Genomic DNA, 22085 nt, shown 5'->3' on the forward strand with positions numbered 1-22085 from the left:
TGGGGAATTCTTCAGATACCGAATGCAAGTGCTAATCAGAGTTCCTCTGCATCTCTCTCTTCACCTTCTGCCAAAGGATCGACCGCTGACTGCTCAGGACGCCTGCAAAACCGCAACAAAGTAGCAAAGACGACTACTGCAACCTTGTATCGCTTCATCCTGCTGGCTTTCTCGCCTGTTTCCTGGTGGTGCACGCTCTATGGGTAGCCTGCCTCCTTTTTGCACCAGGAGCTCTGAAGAAATCTCCCGTGGGTCGACGGAATCTTCCCCCTGCCACGGCAGGCAACAAAAGACTGCATCACCGGTCCTCTGGGTCCCCTCTCATCCTGACGAGCGTGGTCCCTGGAACACAGAAACTCTGTCCAAGTGACTCCCACAGTCCAGTGACCCTTCAGTGCAAGTTTGGTGGAGGTAAGTTCTTGCCTCCCCATGCTAGACTGCAAAGCTGTGTACTGCATGATTTGCAGCTGCTCCGGCTCCTGTGCACTCTTCCAGGATTTGCTTCGTGCACAGCCAAGCCTGGGTCCCCGACACTCTAACCTGCAGTGCACAACCTTCTGAGTTGTCCTCCGGCGTCGTGGGACTCCCTTTTCTGACTTCGGGTGTACGCCGGTTCACTTCTCTTCTAAGTGCCTGATCCGGTACTTCTGCAGGTGCTGCTGCTTCTGTGAGGGCTCTCTGAGTTGCTGAGCGCCCCCCTCTGTCTCCTCCTCCAAAAGGCGACATCCTGGTCCTTCCTGGTCCTCGGCAGCAACCAAAAACCTCTACTGCGACCCTTGCAGCTAGCAAGGCTTGCTTGCGGTATTTCTGCATGCGAACACCTCTGCAAGCTTCATCGCGACGTGGGACATCTGTCTTCCAAAGGAGAAGTCCCTAGTCCTGTTCTTTCTTGCAGAACTCCAAGCTTCTTCCAACTGGAGGCAGCATCCTTGCACCTTCACCCGGAGTTTCCTGGGCTCCTGCCCCCCCTGGACACTGTCGCGACTATTGGACTTGGTCCCCTTGCCTTGCAGGTCCTCAGGTCCGGAAATCCATTGTCAGTGCACTGCTGCTGTTTGTTGTTATTGCAGAATCCCCCATCACGACTATTGTTCTCTTTTGGGGTCGTAGGTGTACTTTACTCCTACTTTTCAGGGTCTTGGGGTGGAGTATCTGGGACACCTTGACTGTTTTCTTACAGTCCCAGCGACCCTCTACAAGCTCACATAGGTCTGGGGTCCATTTGTGATTTGCATTCCACTTTTGGAGTATATGGTTTGTGTTGCCCCTATACCTATGTTCTCCTATTGCAACCTATTGTAATTCTACACTGTTTGCATTACTTTTCTTGCTCTTACTTACCTGACTTTGGTTTGTGTACATAAAACTTGTGTATAATACTTACCTTCTTACTGAGGGTACTCACTGAGATACTTTTGGAATATTGTCATAAAAGTAAATTAACTTTATTTTTAGTAACTCTGTGTATTGTGTTTTCTTATGATATTGTGCATATGATATAAGTGGTATAGTAGGAGCTTTGTATGTCTCCTAGTTCAGCCTAAGCTGTTTTGCCATAGCTACCTTTTATCAGCCTAAGTTGCTAGAAACACCTCTTCTCTACTAATAAGGGATAACTGGACCTGGCACAATGTGTAAGTACCCTTGGTACCAACTACAAGCCAGGCCAGCCTCCTACAAGACTTCAAAGCGAAATTTGTACAAAAAAACAAATCACTCGCTGCATTAGGCATATTTGGTGAATATTACTTCAAATGTCATTCGATCAGAGCATTTCTCTATCCACAGAGACACTCACCAAGGTTGTCTTTTGTTGTCTTCATGGTTTTTACTGGCTCTGGAAGGCAAAATTTGTCAATCTACACAAGTGCTAGGAATCAATTCTCCTGCACGTGAGCATACATTACTTCTTTATATAATGGAAAAGAACTCTGCATTTTGTTTGGGAACCAGAACTAAGGAGACTAGACTGAAAACTTGGGCTGGGGGTGGAGCCACACATGCTTAAAGTGCAAGGAACACTCCTGTGGCACAGGATTTGCCCAGACAAGGTCAGGTCTAAGACGGGCAGTGTGAGCTCGTCAAAGCCCGAAAGAGTCCGACTGGCCCCACCCCTCCAAAATCTGGTATTTGATATTATTTATTCATTAAGTAAAATTGTAATATTGCAGCGCAAGACACAACATGGTGCAAAGGAAATCTACTTTCTTTGCATCTAACAAAGATTTCCCAGGTATATTATCAATAGCTAACTATTTGACAAGGGATATGGGCCTAATTACTAATGAAATTAGAGGTAACCCAATGGCCTGTCAATGAAGCATTCAACTTATCAGTATCAAACATCCACAATGTGGTTTGAACATAGACAAAAAAAAAATGGAATCCTCCAATCAGGGTGGGACAAACTCTATTGTTGCAACTCACTCAGTAAACAAAACGAATTTCTCTCCCAGTGCCATGCATTCCCCCAGTGTAGGAAAGTACCATTCTTCTTGGCATGTTACCCCCAATTTCTGCCTGTTTGTCAGTGTGTTTTTACTGTCTCACTGGCATCCTGCTAGTCAGGACTCCAGTGCTCATAGTTTGTGGCCTATATGTGTTGTCAGTATGCTTGACTGTGTCACTGGAGTTCTGCTAACCAGAACTCCAGCACTTATATGCTCTCTCTGTTTACCAAATTTGTCACTATAGTTTAGTGACTCCATATTCCAATTCAGATTGGCACACTGGAACCCCCGTATATGTCCCCACTATATGGTATCTAGGTATCCAGGTCATTGGGGTTCCAGGAGATCCTTATGGGCTGCAGCATTTCTTTTGCCACCCATAAGGAGCTCAGGCAAATACTTCTTCAGGACTGCCATTGCAGCCTGAGTGAAAAAGTGTAAGCACTATTTCACAGCCTTTTTCACTGCACCAAGTAACTTATAGGTCACCTATATATCTAACCTTCAGTTCCTGAAGGCTAGGTACAAAGTTACTCCGTGTGAGGGCACCCTTGCACTAGCAAAGGTGCCCCCACGTTGTCCAGGACCAATTCCCCAGACTTCGTGAGTGTGGGGACACCACTGTAAGCGTGCACTACATATATGTCAATACATATATGTAGCTTCACAATGGTAACTCAGAATACGGTCATGTGAAGTGTCTAAGATTGTGGAATAGAACCCCCAATCCAAATCTGGTATTGGGGGGCCAATTCCATGCACCCTGGGGCTCCACTATGAGCCCCAGTAATGCCAATCCAGCTCTCTGAGGTTTCCACTGCAGCCCCAGCTGCTGCCACCTCACAGAAAGGTTTCTGCCCTCCTGGGGACTGAGCAGCTCAATCCCAGGAAGGCAGAACAATGCAGTCCTTCAGGAGAGGGGTGTTACACCCTCTTCCATTGGAAATAGGTGTTACAGGAATGGGAGGGGTATCCTCCCAGAGCCTCTGGAAATGCTTTGAAGGGCACAAACGGTGCCCTCCTTGCATAATCCAGTATATACCAGTTCAGGGACCCCCCCAGTCCCTCTTCTGGTGCGGAACTGGACAAAGGAAAGGGGAGTGACCACTCCCCTGTCCATCACCACCCAGGGGTGGTGCCCACAGCTCCGCCATAGTGTCCCTGGCGTTAGCCATCTTGGATTCCAAGGTGTGGGGACCCTCTGGGAGCATCTGAGTGGCCAGTGCCAGCAGGTGACGTGAGAGACCCCTCCTGATAGGTGCATACCTGGGTAGGTACACAATCCCCCTTTCAGGGCTATTTAGGGTCTCTCCTCTGGGTGTTTCCTCAGATTCGGTTTGTAAGACTCCTCCAGGACTCCTCTGCATCCTCTGCTTCAGCTTCCGACCATCGGATCAACCGCAGACTGCTCCAGGAACTGCTGTATCTGCAACAAAGTATCCAGGAAGGCTATACTGTGACCTGCAACTTCAGCTCCAGCCAGCAACTGCAACAGTTTCCAGGTTGTGCAAGCTCTAGAGGACTGCCTGTCTTCACCCTGCACCAGAAGAAACAAAGGAATCTCCCGTGGAGGGACAGAGTCACTTGCCTGCCTCAGCAGGCACCTCTCTGCAACGACGATCGGAACTCTCGACTCCTCTCCTGTCGACGCGCGTGATCCCTGGAACACAGGTGGTGGACCGAAGTGATCCTGACTGTCCAAAGGTCCAGCTATCCAAATTTGGTGGAGGTAAAAGCTTGCCACCCTGTGCCACGACAGTACCCCTGTGCACCGTGTTCTGCAGCTCCTTGGGCTTCTGTGCACTTCTTCCAAATGCTATTTGTGCACAGCGTAGTTCAGGTTCCCAGCACTCTATCCTGAGACGCTCAGCTCCCCGAGTTGTTCTCTGGCGGCGTGGGATCCCTTTGTGTAGTGCTGCGACGACCGCATTTTGCAACTTCCCCCGTCCTGTGACTCCTGTGGGTGCTGCCTGGTCTTCTGAGGGCTCTCTGAAGTGTTGAGAGCCTCATCTGTCTCCTCAGTCTGAGTTGAGACCCCCCAGGTCCCTCTTGGGTCCGGGTAGCGCCTCTTTGATGCAAAACACATTCTTGCATGAACCAAGGCTTGTTGGCGGAATTCAGCGACGCAAACAGGCTGCATCCAACAACTCGATGTGGGACATCTCTTGCACCAAGCAGAAATCCGCAACTATCTTCTTTGGTGCATTTCTGTACTTTTCTTCCAACCGGAGAATCCACTTTTGCACCTTCATCCAGGTTGGCAGGGGCTCTTGTTCTTCCTGGACTCTTCATCGACTTTTGGACTTGGTCTCCTCTCTCCAAAGGTCTTCAGGTCCAGGAATCCACCATTGGTTTCTTGCAGTCTTGCTTGGTTCTTGCATAATCCTTTACCAGGACTTTTAGGCCCTCATTACAACCCTGGCGGTCGGTGTTAAAGTGGCGGTAATACCGCCAACAGGCGGGGGGTTAAAAAAATGGAATCACGACCATGGCGGAAACCACCAACACAGACAGCCACTTTAACACTCCGACCAACACGGCGGTAAAAACAAACACCGCGGCAGTAAACGCCAACAGACAGGAGGAACACAATGTACCGCCCACTGTATTACAACAGGCCTATCCGCCACCTTTTCCGGGTCAGTACCAATGCCATCAAAAGCACGGCGGAAACAGGACTTGGAACGGAAACCACTCACCTCTCGACACCCAACGAGGAACCAGGACGCCATGGAGCCCAAGTTACAGGTCGTGCCCATGTTGGTTTACCTCCTCTTCTACCAGGAGCAACAAAGACGCCGGCAACAACCACGGGGAGTACTGCACCTAGCACACAGGGGAGGGGGGGGGGGGAGGAAAGAGAGAGCGACACACACGCAACACCCCCAACCTCACCCACAACAACATACACACAAATACAAGCAGCAACATGACATTTACACCCAGTCACCCCCTGGAAGAACGCAAGGACAAAATTAAATGATTGTAACGAGTGTAATCATAGAAAAATCAGATAGGCCAAGATAACTTAAAATCAGCAGTATATACAAATATGTACAGCAACTACACAAGTCCAGATAGTGTTGCAATCATTGTCCGTTGACCAGTGGTCCCAAAATGCATGGGCGAAGCCCACACATGATACTTGACTCGAAACGGAGAGAACATTGCTGGGGCATCAGATTGAAAATAAACAGGCACCTCGGGGGGGGGGCACCTCAGCCGGATGAACGGACGATGCCACTGCTCCATGAGGGGCCTCCATGTCCACTGATTGGTCCTGGGGAGTGCAAAGCCACAGTCTCTCAAGTGGGTGGTTTCCCCACTGCTTGCTCCTGGGGAGTGCAAAGCCACAGTCTCTCAAGTCTCTCAAGTGGGTGGTTTGCCCACTGATTGGTCCTGGGGAGTGCAAAACCACAGTCTCTCAAGTTGTTGACATGTTCCACTGGTTCTGGAGGGGGCTTGGTGCCCAGAGTGCTTCATCCTGCCAAGGACTGGGGTAGTGGATGCTTTTCTCCACTGGTTCTGGAGGGGGCATGGTGCCCAGAGTGCTTCACATGCAGTGTGGCAGGTCCCATTCCCTCACCTGGGTGTGTGTGCCACGAGATTGCCTGGGAACAGGTAGCATGATACTCCATGGAGGCAGAGAAACACTCCACCCTGCTGCGACTTTGCCTGACAAATGCTGGTACTAAAAGTGCTGGGTGTCGTGCCTCATGTACGCTGTGCAGGGTCCAGGACATCTCCTGTAGCCTCGGACGGTTGTCCACTGGGAATGTTTGCCATGTCGGCTGTGGTGGCACTGTCTGAGCACGTCGCGGGGCTGGTGGCGGTGGTTGCGGTGGTGTCTGTGGCGGAGATGCTGCCGTTGGTGAATGTGTCAGCACCTATGGAGGGAGAAAGCAGGACGTCTCCTGCAGCCTCAGATGGCTGCCCACTGGGGATGATGCTGGGGACTGTTGCTGAGGCAGTAGACGTGCAGGTAGCGGTGTCCACCGCCGTACAGGTTGCTGTTCTGGTTGCCAGAAGGGGTGACTCTAGTCCTCAGCCAGAGGCTCCGTGCCCTGTGCTGACTTCCCCTTAGCCTTGTGTCCCTTCCCCACCTTGGATGTCGCTGCTGGTCCCTTGGCACTGTCCCCTTTTGGCTTGGAGGAGGCCTTGCTGGGTGGTTGGTGCAGCTTTTCCCTACGGCATGTGAGCACATTCTTCACCTTGGCGGAATGGGCTGATCCTTGGCCTCGCTAGGTGGCACACTGGTAGCCCTGATGGGTGCTGCCCGCGATGTGCCAGGACTTGCTAAGACCACAGTGCTGGAGGATTTGTTGGCTGAGGTGCTGGGCTGAGACCTGGACATCCTGGCCCTAGGGGAAGGATGGGGGGGGGGGGTGTAGGGAAGAGGTCAATGTTAACCAGGAAAAGTTTTTTAGACACACTGGGACGGGAAGATGGAGGGGGTTTGGGAGTGGAGGAAGAGGTAGTGGTTGCAGGAGGTGTACGTCTGCTGAATTTGGGTGAAGGTGCATGGGCTGGAGGCTGTTGTGAAGTGGATGGCTCTTGAGGGGTGTGTGCCTGCGTTTGTGTAATTTGGGAGGAGGGCTCACAGACACACTGGGAGAGGACACAGGGGCTGTGTGCATGATAGTGGGGGTGGTAACTGCATGTGAGCGGTGTGTGGTGATGGGCGTGCTGGTGATGGAGGTAGTGGCTGAGGATGTAGTGCATGCATGTGTGAGTGGAGACGAGACAGGGAGGGAGGAGGAGGACGTGGATGAGGGGGACACAGTGGAGGCAGTGGATGTTGGTGTGTCTGCTTGGGAATGGTGCTTGTGTGAGTGCCTGTGGGATGTGTGGTGCTTATGTTTGTCATGTCCACTCATGTGTTGATGAGTTTGCATGCTGGTCTGATGGTGTGCTTGGGATAGGCTGAGGTACAGGGATTGGGTCTGGGTACTGGAGGTTGGAGGGGGGAGGCTGGACACAGGGACAATGGCTGCCATCAGTGCTGAGGCCAGAGCCTGAAATGCTCTCTGTTGGGCTGCCACGCCAGAATGAATGCTCTCCAGGTATGCATTTGTTTGCTGCAAATGCCTCTCGACACCGTGGATGGCATTCAAAATGAATGATTGCCCAACAGTGAGGGATCTCAGGAGGTCAATAGCTTCCTCACTGAGGACAGCAGGGCTGACTGGGGCAGGGCCTGAGGTGCCTGAAGCGAAGGAGATGCCCACCCTCCTGGGTGAGCAGGCAGGGGAAACTCGATGAGGGGCTGCTGGGAAGGCAGTGCTGGGGGGGGGTGGCGGTGGCGGCTGTACCTGTTGTTGGGAAGGGCACAGAGGTGCCCCCCACCGCAAGGGAGCTCCCATTAGAGAAGTCGTCGCTGTCGCTGGTGTCTGCTCCTGTCCCTGTCGGGGAGCTCCCCTCGCCCTCCGTCCCACTGGTGCCTTCAGACTCCGTAAATTCACCCTCCAGGGCCATGTGGGTTGCAGCTCCCCCCTGCTCCGGTGTCAATGCTCCTCCACCAGATGATGCTAATGCGCACAAGGACAGGGTGACAAAACAAAAAGGGGGGGAAAAGACAGAAGAGACACATGGTCAATGCCTGCAAAACCGTTGGCTCCTGGAACCCATAGGTGTAGGAAAGTACCATCTTGCCTGGCATGTTACCCCCATATTTCACTGTATATATGTTGTTTTAGTGTATGTGTCACTGGGACCCTGCCAGTCAGGGCCCCAGTGCTCATAAGTGTGCCCTGTATGTGTTCCCTGTGTGATGACTAACTGTCTCACTGAGGCTCTGCTAACCAGAACCTCAGTGGTTATGCTCTCTCTGCTTTCCAAATTGTCACGAACAGGCTAGTGACCAATTTCACCAATTCACATTGGCATACTGGAACCCCCTTATAATTCCCTAGTATATGGTACTAAGGTACCCAGGGTATTGGGATTCCAGGAGATCCCTATGGGCTGCAGCATTTATTTTGCCACCCTTAGGGAGCTCTGACAATTCTTACACAGGCCTGCCACTGCAGCCTGAGTGAAATAACGCCCACGTTATTTCACAGCCATTTACCACTGCACTTAAGTAACTTATAAGTCACCTATATGTCTAACCTTCACCTGGTGAAGGTTGGGTGCTAAGTTACTTAGTGTGTGGGCACCCTGGCACTAGCCAAGGTGCCCCCACATCGTTCAGGAAAAATTCCCCGGACTTTGTGAGTGCGGGGACACCATTACACGTGTGCACTATACATAGGTCACTACCTATGTATAGCGTCACAATGGTAACTCCGAACATGGCCATGTAACATGTCTAAGATAATGGAATTGTCACCCCTATGCCATTCTGGCATTGGGGAGACAATTCCATGATCCCCTGAGTCTCTAGCACAGACCTGGGTACTGCCAAACTACCTTTCCAGGGGTTTCACTGCAGCTGCTGCCAACCCCTCAGACAGGTTTCTGCCCTCCTGGGGTCCAGCCAGGCTTGGCCCAGGAAGGCAGAACAAAGGACTTCCTCAGAGAGAGGGTGTTACACCCTCTCCCTTTGGAAAAAGGTGTCAGGGCTGGGTAGGAGTAGCCTCCCCCAGCCTGTGGAAATGCTTTGATGGGCACAGATGGTGCCCATCTCTGCATAAGCCAGTCTACACCGGTTCAGGGATCCCCCAGCCCTGCTCTGGCACGAAACTGGACAAAGGAAAGGGGAGTGACCACTCCCCTGACCTGCACCTCCCAGGTGAGGTGCCCAGAGCTCCTCCAGTGTGCCCCAGACCTCTGCCATCTTGGAAACAGAGGTGTTGCTGGCAAACTGGACTGCTCTGAGTGGCCAGTGCCATCAGGTGACATCAGAGACTCTTTCTGATAGGCTCTTACCTGTGTTACTAGCCTATCCTCCTTCCTAGGTAGCCAAACCTCCTTTTCTGGCTATTTAGGATCTCTGCTTTGGGGAATTCTCTAGATAACGAATGCATGTGCTCATCCGAGTTCCTCTGCATCTCTCTCTTCATCTTCTGCCAAAGGATCGACCGCTGACTGCTCAGGACGCCTACAAAACCACAACAAAGTAGAAAAGACGACTACTGCAACTTTGTATCGCTTATCCTGCCGCTTTCTCGCCTGTTTCCTGGTGGTGCATGCTCTGGGGGTAGCCTGCCTCCTCTCTGCACCAGGAGCTCTGAAGAAATCTCCTGTGGGACGACGGAATCCTTCCCCTGCAACCGCAGGCAACAAAAGACTGCATCACCGGTCCTCTGGGTCGCCTCTCAGCACGACGAGCGTGGTCCCTGGAACTCAGCAACTCTGTCCAAGTGACTCCCACAGTCCAGTGACTCTTCAGTCCAAGTTTGGTGGAGGTAAGTCCTTGTTTCCCCACGCTAGACTGCATTGCTGGGTACCGCGTGATTTGCAGCTGCTCCGGCTCCTGTGCACTCTTCCAGGATTTCCTTTGTGCACAGCCAAGCCTGGGTCCCCGACACTCTAACCTGCAGTGCACAACCTTCTGAGTTGTCCTCCGGCGTCGTGGGACTCCCTTTTGTGTCTTCGGTGGACTCCAGTTCACTCCTCTTCCAAGTGCCTGATCCGGTACTTCTGCGGGTGCTGCCTGCTTCTGTGAGGGCTTGCTACGTTGCTGGGCGCCCCCTCTGTGTCCTCATCCAAGTGGCGACATCCTGGTCCCTCCTGGGCCACAGCAGCATCCAAAAACCCTAACCGCGACCCTTGCAGCTAGCAAGGCTTGTTTGCGGTCTTTCTGCATGGGAACACCTCTGCAAGCTTCTTCACGATGTGGGACATCCATCCTCCAAAGGGGAAGTTTCTAGCCCTCTTCGTTCTTGCAGAATCCACAGCTTCTACCATCCGGTGGCAGCTTCTTTGCACCCTCAGCTGGCATTTCCTGGGCATCTGCCCACTCTCGACATTGTTGCGACTCTTGGACTTAGTCCCCTTGTTCCACAGGTACTCAGGTCCGGAAATCCACTTTGGTTGCATTGCTGGTGTTGGTCTTCCTTGCAGAATTCCCCTAACACGACTTCTGTGCTCTCTGGGGAATATAGGTGCACTTTACAGCTACTTTTCAGGGTCTTGGGGTGGGCTATTTTTCTAACCCTCACTGTTTTCTTACAGTCCCAGCGACCCTCTACAAGCTCACATAGGTTTGGGGTCCATTTGTGGTTCGCATTCCACTTTTGGAGTATATGGTTTGTGTTGCCCCTATACCTATGTGCTCCTATTGCAATCTACTGTAATTTTACATTGCTTGCATTACTTCCTTTTGTTATTACTGCATATTTTTAGTATTGTGTACATATATCTTGTGTATATTTGGCATCCTCATACTGAGGGTACTCACTGAGATACTTTTGGCATATTGTCATAAAAATAAAGTACCTTTATTTTTAGTATATCTGTGTATTGTGTTTTCTTATGATATTGTGCATATGACACCAGTGGTATAGTAGGAGCTTTGCATGTCTCCTAGTTCAGCCTAAGCTGCTCTGCTATAGCTACCTTCTATCAGCCTAAGCTGCTAGAAATACCTCTTCTACACTAATAATGGGATAACTGGGCCTGGTACAGAGTGTAAGTACCCCTTGGTACCCACTACAAGCCAGGCCAGCCTCCTACAATAGGGCCCAATGATAACCAATGCTGAATTACGCATCGGTCTTCGACCGCCTACAGCGACGCTGTAAAACGCCAGCACAGTTACCTCATTTCCGCTTATCCCTCCTTACAGGTCAGACAGCCGCCATTTCAGGTGGCCATATGGCAGGCCAACTAACTGTCACAGCACTTTTGGCCAGAAATACGGACAGACAAAGGCACACAACGATTAGATCACGATTGTGCTAAACAGCCTTGTGAAATCCATGTGGTGTATGACCCTCTGCTCACTCTTCTCCTCCATAGGGCACGTCCGCTGGGGCAGGTGATGATGCGGCATCCTCGGTGTACAAACCCAAGGTGGACCTGTCGACAATGGAAGACAGACATCATCATCACCTACAGACTTGATCGTGCCACAATCCAGGAACTGTGTGCCCAGTTGGAGCCAGACCTGATGTCAGCTATCCGACATCCCACAGGAATCCCCCCTCTAGTGCAGGTCCTGTCAGTGTTCCATTTCCTGGCCAGTGGTTCATTTGAAACAACAGTGGCCATGGCATCAGGGATGTCCCAGCCAATGTTCTTTAATGTGTTGTCCAGAGTGTTATCTGCCCTGCTGAAACACATGAGCAGCTACATTGTGTTCCCTAAGGTGGAGGATTTGCCCACAGTGAAAGGTGACTTCTATGCCCTGGGACATATCCCAAACATTATTGTTGCCATTGATGGTACACATATGGCATTTGTCCCCCCCCCCCCCCAGGCAATGAACAGGTGTACAGAAACCGCAAAAACTACCATTCTATGAATGTGCAGATGGTGTGTTTGACAGACCAGTACATCTCCCATGTGAATGCCAAGTATCCTGGCTCTGTGCATGACGCTTACATTTTGAGGAATAGCAGCATCCCTTATGTGATGGGGCAACTCCAGAGGCACTGTGTGTGGCTAATAGGTGAGCCCAAGGTCCCCACACAGTTTAAATAGGTGTCTGGGTATGGGAGAGTCCCTAAGGGTTGGAGGATGTCTAACAGTTGTCCCTCGATATTCGCATGTGACTCTGGTTACCCCAACCTGTCATGGCTACTGACCCCAGTGAGGAATCCCAGGACAAGGGCAGAGGAACGCTACAATGAGGCACATGGGCGAACTAGGAGGATATTAGAGCACACCTTTGGCCTCCTGAAGGCCAGATTCCGGTGCCTCTATCTGGCAGATGGCTCCCCATACTACTCACCGAAGAAGGTGTGCCAGATCATCGTGGCATGCTGTAGGTTGCACAACCTGCCTTTGCGGCGCCAGGTGCCTCTTCTGCAGGAGGATGGGCCTGATGATGGTCTTGTGGCAACTGTGGAGCCTGTGGACAGTGAAGAAGAGGAGGCAGAAGAAGAAGATATAGACAACCAAAACAAAATCATCATGCAATACTTCCAGTGAGACACAGGTAAGAGGATGGCACTGCTTCTCACATCTTATACTACTGTAGGACATAGCATAAATCAGCCGTTTTACCTCTGTGTATGGACCCTGACATGTCACTTTGCCTTTCCATTTCACAGATCTGGGTCCCACTTTGTGCCCTCTGCTATGTTTACTGCTGCCCAACAACTGTGTAACATTGGTATGTGAAAATGAACATTGATATTGCTATATATCTGAGAGGTTGCAATTACACATTTGAAAGAGTGGTGTTGATGGACTTCAAGTCCTCCCTGATCCCCAGGGTAGTGTTCCTCCTGCAGCCGCTGGGGCTCCTGAAACTTGGCCAGTACCATGCCCATCGTGTCCTGGGAATTATGGTATGCTCCCATGATGTTGGAGAGTGCCTCGTGGAGAGTGGGTTCCCTGGGCCTGTCCTCCCCTTGTCACACAGCAGCCCTCCCTGTTATCCTGTGCCTCTGTCCCCTGAACCGTGTGCCCACTGCCACTGACCCCAGGTCCCTGATTGTCTTGGGTTGGTGGGTTTGCCTTGGGTCCCTGTAGTGGTGACACACTGCTGATTGACATGTCCTGGGGACAGAGGGATGGGCCCGCTGGGTGGGTGCTGTGGTGGTGTCTCCTGAGGGGGGAGGCTCTGTGGTGGTTTGTGACTGTGTCAGGGGAACTGACTGTCCAGAGGTCCCTGATGGGCCGGGCTGGTCATCCAGATCCAGGCGTGCAGAGCTGCTGTCGTCACTGTGGGCCTTTTCTGTGGGGGACTGGATATGTCTGGCACCTCTTGTCCAGTGACGTTGGGTATGGGTCCTGTTGGAGTGTAAATGCATAGTTATTGCATCTGTGTGTGCCATCTTGTGCATTGGGTGAGTTACCCTCTACTCCTGTGCTTGCATTGTTGCGATTGTGTGATTAGTGTTTTGGGGTCTGGGTGGGTATCTGTACTGGACATGCTTTGGTAATGGGTGTTGCATGCAGGGCTTGGTATTGGGATGGGTGGGTTGTGATAGTGGGGCATATGTGAGGTGTTGGAGTTATAGGGGTGAGGGGGAGTGTGGGGATATGTGATGGCATGCAGGTGGAGTGGGGGGATATGGTAATTAAGATATGACTTACCAGAGTCCAGTCCTCCTGCTACTCCTGTGAGGCCCTCAGGATGCATGATTGCCAAGACTTGCTCCTCCCATGTTGTTAGTTGTGGGAGAGGAGGTGGGGGTCCACCGCCAGTCCTCTGTACAGCAATCTGGTGTATGAATACCATGGAATGCACCTTCCCCTATAGGTCGTTCCACCTCTTCCTGATGTCATCCCGTGATCTTGGATGCTGTCCCACTGCGTTGACCCTGTTGACGATTCTCCGCCATAGCTCCATCTTCCTAGCAATGGAGCTGCACCTGTGATCCGAAAGGCTGTGGCTCTACCCAGAGGATTTCCTCCACCATAACCCTGAGCTCCTCCTCAGAAAACCTGGGGTGTCTTTGAGGTGCCATGATGTGGTGTGGGTGATGTGTGAGGTGATGTTTGTTGTGCTGTGATATGTTGTGTTGGTGTACGTTCTTTGAGGTGCGTGGATGTTGTATGAGTGATGGTGTGGTGTGTGCTTGTGGATGCTGGTGTAGTGTTTGCTATTCTCTCTCTCTGCTTCTTCACAAAAATGTTGTTGTAATGGGTTGTGGGTAATGTGGGTGGGTGTTTTATAGTGGTGTGTGTGTGTGTGTGTGGGTGTGGTGTGTGTAGGTGCATCAGGTGTGTGTATTTTGAATTGTCCAATGTGGTTGTGTTTTGTAAATGTGTGTGTATTTTGAGCGCAGCGGTGTGTACCGCCAATGGATTACAGCGGTTGAAAGACCGCTGCGCTGATTCGTGGGTCGTGATAGTGTGGGCGTATTCTTGTTGGCGTGACGGCATGGGTTTTGCTATCGCCAGTTTATCACTGACCTTTGGTATGGCGGACTTGTGTGGGTGTCTGTATTGTGGTGGATTACGAGATGTGGGTCGTAATACCTGTAGCGGATTTCCGACGCGGCCACAGTATGTTGGCAGCCTTCAGCACGGCGGTAAGCAGGATTTACCGCCAGGGTTGTAATGAGGGCCTTAGTGTGTTCTGAGGAAACTTGCTAGACATTTACTCCTGTTTTCCTGGGCTATGGGGTGGGGTGTTTTACTTACCTTAGGGGTTTTCTTACACTACCAGCGCCCCTCTAGACACTACACTTGCCTAGGGGGGAATCCGACTTTCGCATTCCACTATTTTAGTATATGGTTTGTGTTGCATGTAGGCCCATTGTAACCTTTTGTGTTTTTCACTGTTGGACTATTCTATGACTGTTTACTTACCTGATTTTGGTTCCTAGTGTATATATTGTGTATAATACTTACCTCCAGAAGGAGTATTGCCTCAAAGATATTTTTGGCCTCGTGTCACTAAAATAAAGTACCTTTATTTTTGGTAACACTAAGGATGGTCTTTTATTGTGTGTAAGTACTGTGTGACTATAGTGGTGTTGCAAGAGCTTTCCATGTCTCCTAGTTCAGCCTTGGCTGCTCTGCTACCGCTACCCCTACCCCTAGACAGCCTGAGCTGCTAGACACAGCCTACATTTCACTAAAGTGGATCACTGGACCTGGTATAAGGTGTAAGTACCTCTGGTAGCCACTACAAACCAGGCCAGCTTCTCACACCCAGTGAAAAAGAAAAGGGAAACTGTACGAGTAACAAGACAAAAAACTAAATAAACCTGAAAACTTGCATGAACCAGGCTATGGACATGATGGTGGTTCAAGGAGCAAGGCACGGGTAGAAGGTATTATTAAAGCTATTTCTAAGAAATTTGATAATCATATCACCTCACTTGAGGAGCACGAAGAAAGAATGTTGGACACAATTAAAACCAATTTGAAATTACGAGAGTCATCCTCAAACAAATTAATGGTGATGGTTGAGAAGCTATTAACTGAGCACACAACGGGACACAGAATCTTGTATGAAAGAAAATATTAAATTAATACATACCCCACATACTAGATGACCAGCAAAGTTTAAATATGCAGAGCAATGGTCTACTAGTCTACAAACTCTAGCCTGTAGCTCACCATTGGTAAGCCATGAATTAGAAATATGAGGAGGCAGCATTTAAAACTGTCAACTGGAATGTTGCAGGGATAAAGTCTAAACTGAATAACAATGGTTGCTAAACTTTATTTCCAAACATAAGATTCTCTGGATAGGGAAAACTGATTAAACTGCAGAACAGAAATAGATTCAAACACAATGGACATTCCAGGTAAAGAACCAACCTCCAAACAAATTTGCGAAAAGAAAAAACTAAAGCGCAGAATGACTAGAAGAGGTCCAAAATTGATATGATTCAATTTAAAGGATGACTGTAAAGAAAACAGTGAAACATCCCAACCCAATGTCTTCGCAATAAGCACAGGCCAAGTTATGGATTCCTTTTCAATCAATCAGAATTTGTAAAGCACAACTTATCACCAAACAGGGTATCCGGGTGCTTGCAGGCCCTGGAGAAAGCAGAGAAAAAGGGAAGAAAGCAAGGAGAAGGCCCACACAAAATTGTGGAAAAATAAAGGAGAAAGCAATGAGAACAAGGGAAAAGCAAGAAGGCCCACAAAAAAACTGGGGAAAAAACAAGGAGAAAGCAGTGAAAACTAGGGAAAAGCAAGAGAAGGCACACAAAAAATGGGGGGAAAAAGCAAGGAGAAAGCAGTGACCAAAAGGGAAAAGTAAGGAGAGGGCACACAAAAAACGGGGAGAGAGGAAGGAAAAAGCAGAACAAGAGAAAAGGAAAGAGAAGACACACACAAAACTGGCGGAAAGACAAGGCAAAGACAGGAGCAAAAGCGATGCAGCAGCACGGGGACAGCTGGGTGTGAGACCTGCTCAATAGGGTCATGCTGTGGCCTCCATCAAGTAGGTCCTGGAAGGAGAGAGTGGCACTGGGAGGCAGGTATAAGCAGGAGGCAGGAGCAGCAATGAGTGAGAAAGCAAGGAAAAAAATGTGAAAACAAGGGAAAAGCAAGGAGAATGCACACAAAAACGGGGTGGGGGAAGTAAGGAGAAAGCAGTGAGAACGAGGGAAAAGCAAGGAGACGGCACACAAAAAATGAGGGAAGCAGGGAGAAAACAGTGAGAATGAGGAAAAAGTAAGGTGAAGGCACACAAAAAATGGCAGAAAAAGCAAGGAGAAAACAGTGAAAATGAGGGAAAGGCAAGGAGAGGGCATACAAAAAATGGAGTGAAAGGCAAGGAGAAGGCAGTGAAAACGAGGGAGAAGCAAGGAGAAAACACTCAAAAAAACGGGAAAAGCAAAGAGAAGACGGAAGCAAGAGCGATTCAGCAGCATGGGGAGAGCTGGGCCTGGGCCCCTTCTACTAATATTATGAAAGGCTCAGGACGGCTACTAAATCCTCAAGCTCCAGAATTTAAATGTACTCTCCATGCATTACAGGCTGTAACACTTCCTTCTATAGATCAAGCAATTGCTTCTACTTCTGAGAAAATTAATACAGCAGCGGAAAATCCTACTCCCTGTAATGTTCCTCAACTATTGAAATAAGAGATCTATTTTCTAATGATAACAGCCCTTAAAAAAGGCAAAAAAATATTAGAGCTTTTACAAATATATCCTCAACTTCAATCTCTCTCCCCAGTAGAATTAAAGTTGATTTACTTACCAGAAAAACATGATTTACCTATAGCCAGAGTTGAATTCTGCCTTCTGTAAAAATGGCTTTGAGGTTAGCAGTATCCCCTATGCAAATGCAACCTCCCCACACCCAACATTCATACATCTGATACCTAACTTCCTAAGTGGGCCCAACAAGAAAATTAATCTAGTTGCACGACTGCCAAGGAACATCTCAACTCTTATTATACACGCTAATTTAAGCAGAAGACAAATTAGAAGTCAAAGAACACAATTAATCACAAGTAAAAATGAGGAGGTATTTTGGTCCAGACTTTCCAGTTTCTTTATTTTCATTAATTAAAGAACATCTTGAAACTACCCTTTCAGCAATAGCTTTAAAATAATGTTGAGGAATTTAGCAGGCTTTAACAAAGAGAAAACTGACTCCAAACCTTAGTTTATTGTCTGCAGGAAACCTGTCTCGCTATTATTTTACGTTAGATTCGTACTCTGTAATCGATGTCTCTGCAGAGTTTTGAAAGGCCATGCTAAATGAGGCCTTGCTATCTTGCTGTCCATTGACTTCTGTTGGGATAAGGAGGTCCTTAGCTTGCCCTTTAAAACATTGCAAGGCATTTGAATCGACTTCCCTAAAACAATTTACCAGCATAATAATTCTCTTTTTATTTCTAATGCTGTCAATCCGCCAGGTCAGCCAAATAAATTACTTAAGTACATTTTTGGGAATCGTTGAAACCATATCTGATGGTGGAAATTATGGAAATGTACTTCTTATGGGGGACTTCCATGCACAATTTACCAACACATTGTTAAAGCTATACAGGTATAAAGATCTCAAAGATGCTTGGAATATTCCAGGAGCTACCTTTCTTCTTAAATTGAAAGCAGACAGGCGAGGCAGACATCTCCTCTAATCTCTCCCTAAGATAAATGCAGTGGTAATAAATGGGAGAGAGGATTGGGATATTTCAGCACTCCCCACAAGGCTTTTCCATCATTGATTATATAATCGCTAGTTATGACCCGTACTACTCATTCCTTGCTGTTGACATCAAATTTAATCCAGGGTGTGATCATGCTATTCTTCACATGATCCTGGATTTATGGATACAGGAAACATCAACCTGGTCTTTAGAGACAGGTAATGGCAAATCAACCATAGACTTGAGAGAGGGCAAGATATCTTGGAATACCAGGAGCATAGATCAATGAATAAATGAATTATCTCCTTTTAGACCTCATAAATGGAAAAAGAGGGCAATCCCATTGTTTACTTTCAAAATGTTTTAAGTGCAGTAACTAATGAGATACAGAATGACAGCAAGTCAAAGGAATTATCACAAAGGAACCCCAGTGATAGGAAAATATCTATGAAAATAAACATTATTCATCTTCAATTTGTGTAATATTCCACTTCCAGAAATAAAGGACTTCAAGGCCTCTGGAAAAAATAAGAAAAGGACCTGCCTATACTTAAAACGGAAAAAAACGGAAATTAGTTGATAAAAACTAGTTTGATTTGCAGCAGGCCGCATTTAACAAGAACTCAAAGTGCCTTTGGAGTTTAATTGCTTTGCATTGCAAAATCAAAAAAGCCCCATCTACGATTTCTATCCCAGGTTCAGTCTGGATTGAATATATTTCAAACCTCTACAGGGAAAATTCAACCACAGAAATTAACAAAAGGACCTTAATTTCTACTCAGAACCCAACAAACATCCTCAAGGAAATATTTCCTCCGGCATGCAACCAGGTCAAAGCATATTTTTTAAAAAGCAAGAGCTTATTCAGCAATGGGCTCCAATGAAATTCCTGTAAAAGTCCTAAAAATGGAATCTGCAGCATGGGGAAAACTCTTATCCCCGTTATTTAAGTACTACTATCAGAAAGGACACATCCTCAATTCTTGGAAAGGCAGCATTATAATACCACTTCATAAGAAAAGATCACACACACTTTCTGGCAATTTTTGTCAGATTATTCTCCTCAAAGCGATAGGAAAGATCTTTGCATCAAGTGTCCTGAAGCAGATGCAGGAGTTGGCCCTCGCAAAAGGAATAATACCACAAGAGCTTGCAGGGTTTAGACCCAAACACTCTGTCACTGAAAAAAATGCCATTGTTCAACTATGAATGTTATTTATGTTGTTGGAAAGTCACAGATTTTGTATACCGCCTTTATTGACTTTTCTACAGTTTTTGACAAAGTGCACAGGTCAATAGTATGGAGAAAATTACTCGAGCTCAAAATTCCTACGAATCTACTAAGACTGATAATTGCTCTGCAGTATTCTACATGGTGTAGCATGCTGATGGAGGGCATAAAGGGGTAACCCCTACAATTCATACAAAGAAAGGTTTAAAACAGGGATGCCTTTTGGCTGATCCCCTTTTTTCTATCTTTCTACATGGGTTACCAGATCAGTTCGTGGCTATCAGAAACGTTTTTCCTTGTATCACAGCCCATGATTTGTATGTGCTAATTTATGCAGATGTGTTTTATCTAACTTGATCCCAATTGGCCTCCAACGAAATATGAGTGCCCTAAACATCTATGCAGAGAAGAATTTCTCAAATATTGATATACCTCAAACCAAGATGTTGGCTTTTAAGGGAAAGAAACGTAGCCGTTTCTTTTCCTGGAAGCTAGGAGGAAACACTGTAGAAATAGTAAAATCTTACACATAACTTGGTAGGGGGTTCTCCCAGAATTTAGACAGTAAACTACAGCTCTCTCATTTAGGAAGTAGGGCTTTTGTATACAGGCTAGCATTTCAGATACTTTTTATACAGCTTCTGGTACAAAACATTTTACATATTTGTTAAACATTCACAGAGCACAAATTCACTTGATGCTCAAGTATGCACTTGAATACATCCCTATTGTCAAATGGTCACCTTGACATCAATGCAAAGGGAAGGTCCTGTGTAAATTAACAACAGTTGGCCAACAAATTCCAGTTTAGGTGTTTGGAACTTTCATTACCTAGCCCTGCTGCTTTTGCTAGGGCAAATACGGGTTTATGGGTTTTGTTTACAGAAAACACTTTTAAAGTGAATAAAGGTAGTGAATGTGTGGATCAACACTAATTAGAACACTGTAATGTTGTGAACACTATTGAAAGCAATGGAGTGCTCCAGGCTTCTAATGACTGGTAGAAGCTCGGAGCTCCAACATTCCAATGTTGTTTTTCACAGCTGTTGTTGTGAACACAGGCCTTACGGAGCCCAAGGGGATTTCAATCCCCTCAGGCTCTATGAGGCCTTTGTTTTATTTATTAGAGAATTCTGCCCTCTAGTGGCGGAATATTCTAATGGCCTCACAGCTCTCCATAGCTTGGCTACACCAGCATTAAAGTCCCACTCCCTTGTTAAAGGCCCTTACCGATGTTGAAGAGGGCCTTTAATGCCCAGTATAGCCCGCTGCGGCAGGCTATAAGGATATAGAAAGCAAGGATGCCATATATTGTCTTGGCGTTCCAAACAAACTGAAAATGGCCAGACTAGATTGGCATGGGGTACCTCGCTGTCAAATTCTCTACTCGTATGTGCAAACATGCATAGCCTCACCTTCGACCCACAGGGCAGCAGCTTCTTCCATGGGGTTAGATTCTCAGTACAGACAATCTCACGGGGAAGGATAGCATATCTCAATAGGCGGTGTTCTGTACCTATAAGAAGGAAAAAGTAAATGGATGGATCTAATAATGGCCTTTTATTTACAGAAAAAAGAGGCCTCTCAATTCCCCGGATTCATTAATTTCCCTTCCATTTCCATGCAACATTTTCTTACCATAATCAGTGCTATTAACAGGAAGATGGGAACAAGGCATTTGGAAGATGGGAACAAGGCACTTAGACACTGCTTTTAACATGAACATACTTCTGGGTCTTGCCAGAATCACAAGGTATATACACACTGCAAGAATTATGATATGTTTGCATCATGGATTCTGCCCTGGATGAGTAACAGGGATGAAAGAAACCACAACTTCCTGGGTAGAATATGTATGAACACCTAAGGGATAAGGGGAAGGGTCAGTGGAAAATGTACCAAACGCCCATAAAACATAATAAATAATATAATACCAGCGCACCTGCCTGCATACTTTTCATTAAGGAGACCAGCTGTTGATAATAATGAATACCGCAGACAATACATTTTTAGCTAAATGAAATGTCCCATGGGAGAGCATTAAAGCGGTGAACCAGTTACCTATTTGCAGCCCAATTACAAGTAGCGCAAAGTAGAATTCCATGAAAGAATTTTGCCCTCTACTCTAATCAGTGGGCCAGTGGCACCTCAGTCAGACTTACTGGCTGAAAAATCCAATCAGTAAAAGTATTTTATCACTTTGGCAAAGAGCTGCATTTCACCTAGGACCTTTTTTGCAGGCCCCACTGAATAGGCAGCCAAGCATGGGTCATTCTCCCCTGCCCTTAGCCACACGCTCACCCTCTCCCACCTTGAACTGAGGTTCTCCTGACAGACCAACCGACCAAAATCGAAGAAAAAAAAAAAAAAAGAGAGATTTTTTATAAGAACACTTGCTTTTATGATGCATAGAACTCACTGCTGATCCACACAGAGGATCTTGTGAACATTTCCGAACATCACCCACCTTCAAACCAATCTACCCGAAAGAAAAACAATACCTGATGTATTGTCCGTTAAACAATCCTCATTTTCCTCATATCTTGGAGTGTTTTCCAGGACAACCACGGGCCTGGTACATTGGCTCCTCCAGCTTTGCTGTGCGGTCCATGCCTGCCCTCCAGTCCTTCAGCTCTGGGGCTAGGAGAGACCTCCAGCATCTGGCCACATCCATTCTCACCAGTAATGTGCCCCAGCCCAACAAGCTTGCATTTTCCTCTCTGGCCCCCTAGGTCGTCCACCAGACCCAACAACGTGGCTCTTGGTGGCACCCAGA

The 22085-nt window shown here is 47.8% G+C and overlaps 1 protein-coding gene across 1 annotated transcript in view; it reads right to left on the reverse strand.

The window, feature by feature from the left end:
- PIGT (phosphatidylinositol glycan anchor biosynthesis class T) overlaps positions 1-22085 on the reverse strand; it is a 464023-nt gene that overhangs the window by 272907 nt on the left and 169031 nt on the right. Inside the window, exon 4 of the mRNA XM_069243926.1 lies at positions 20725-20825. Coding sequence (XP_069100027.1) covers positions 20725-20825 — 101 coding nt within the window. The remainder of the gene's footprint in view (positions 1-20724; positions 20826-22085) is intronic.

This window comes from Pleurodeles waltl, chromosome 7 (assembly GCF_031143425.1).
Source record: "Pleurodeles waltl isolate 20211129_DDA chromosome 7, aPleWal1.hap1.20221129, whole genome shotgun sequence".
NCBI lineage: Eukaryota > Metazoa > Chordata > Amphibia > Caudata > Salamandridae > Pleurodeles > Pleurodeles waltl.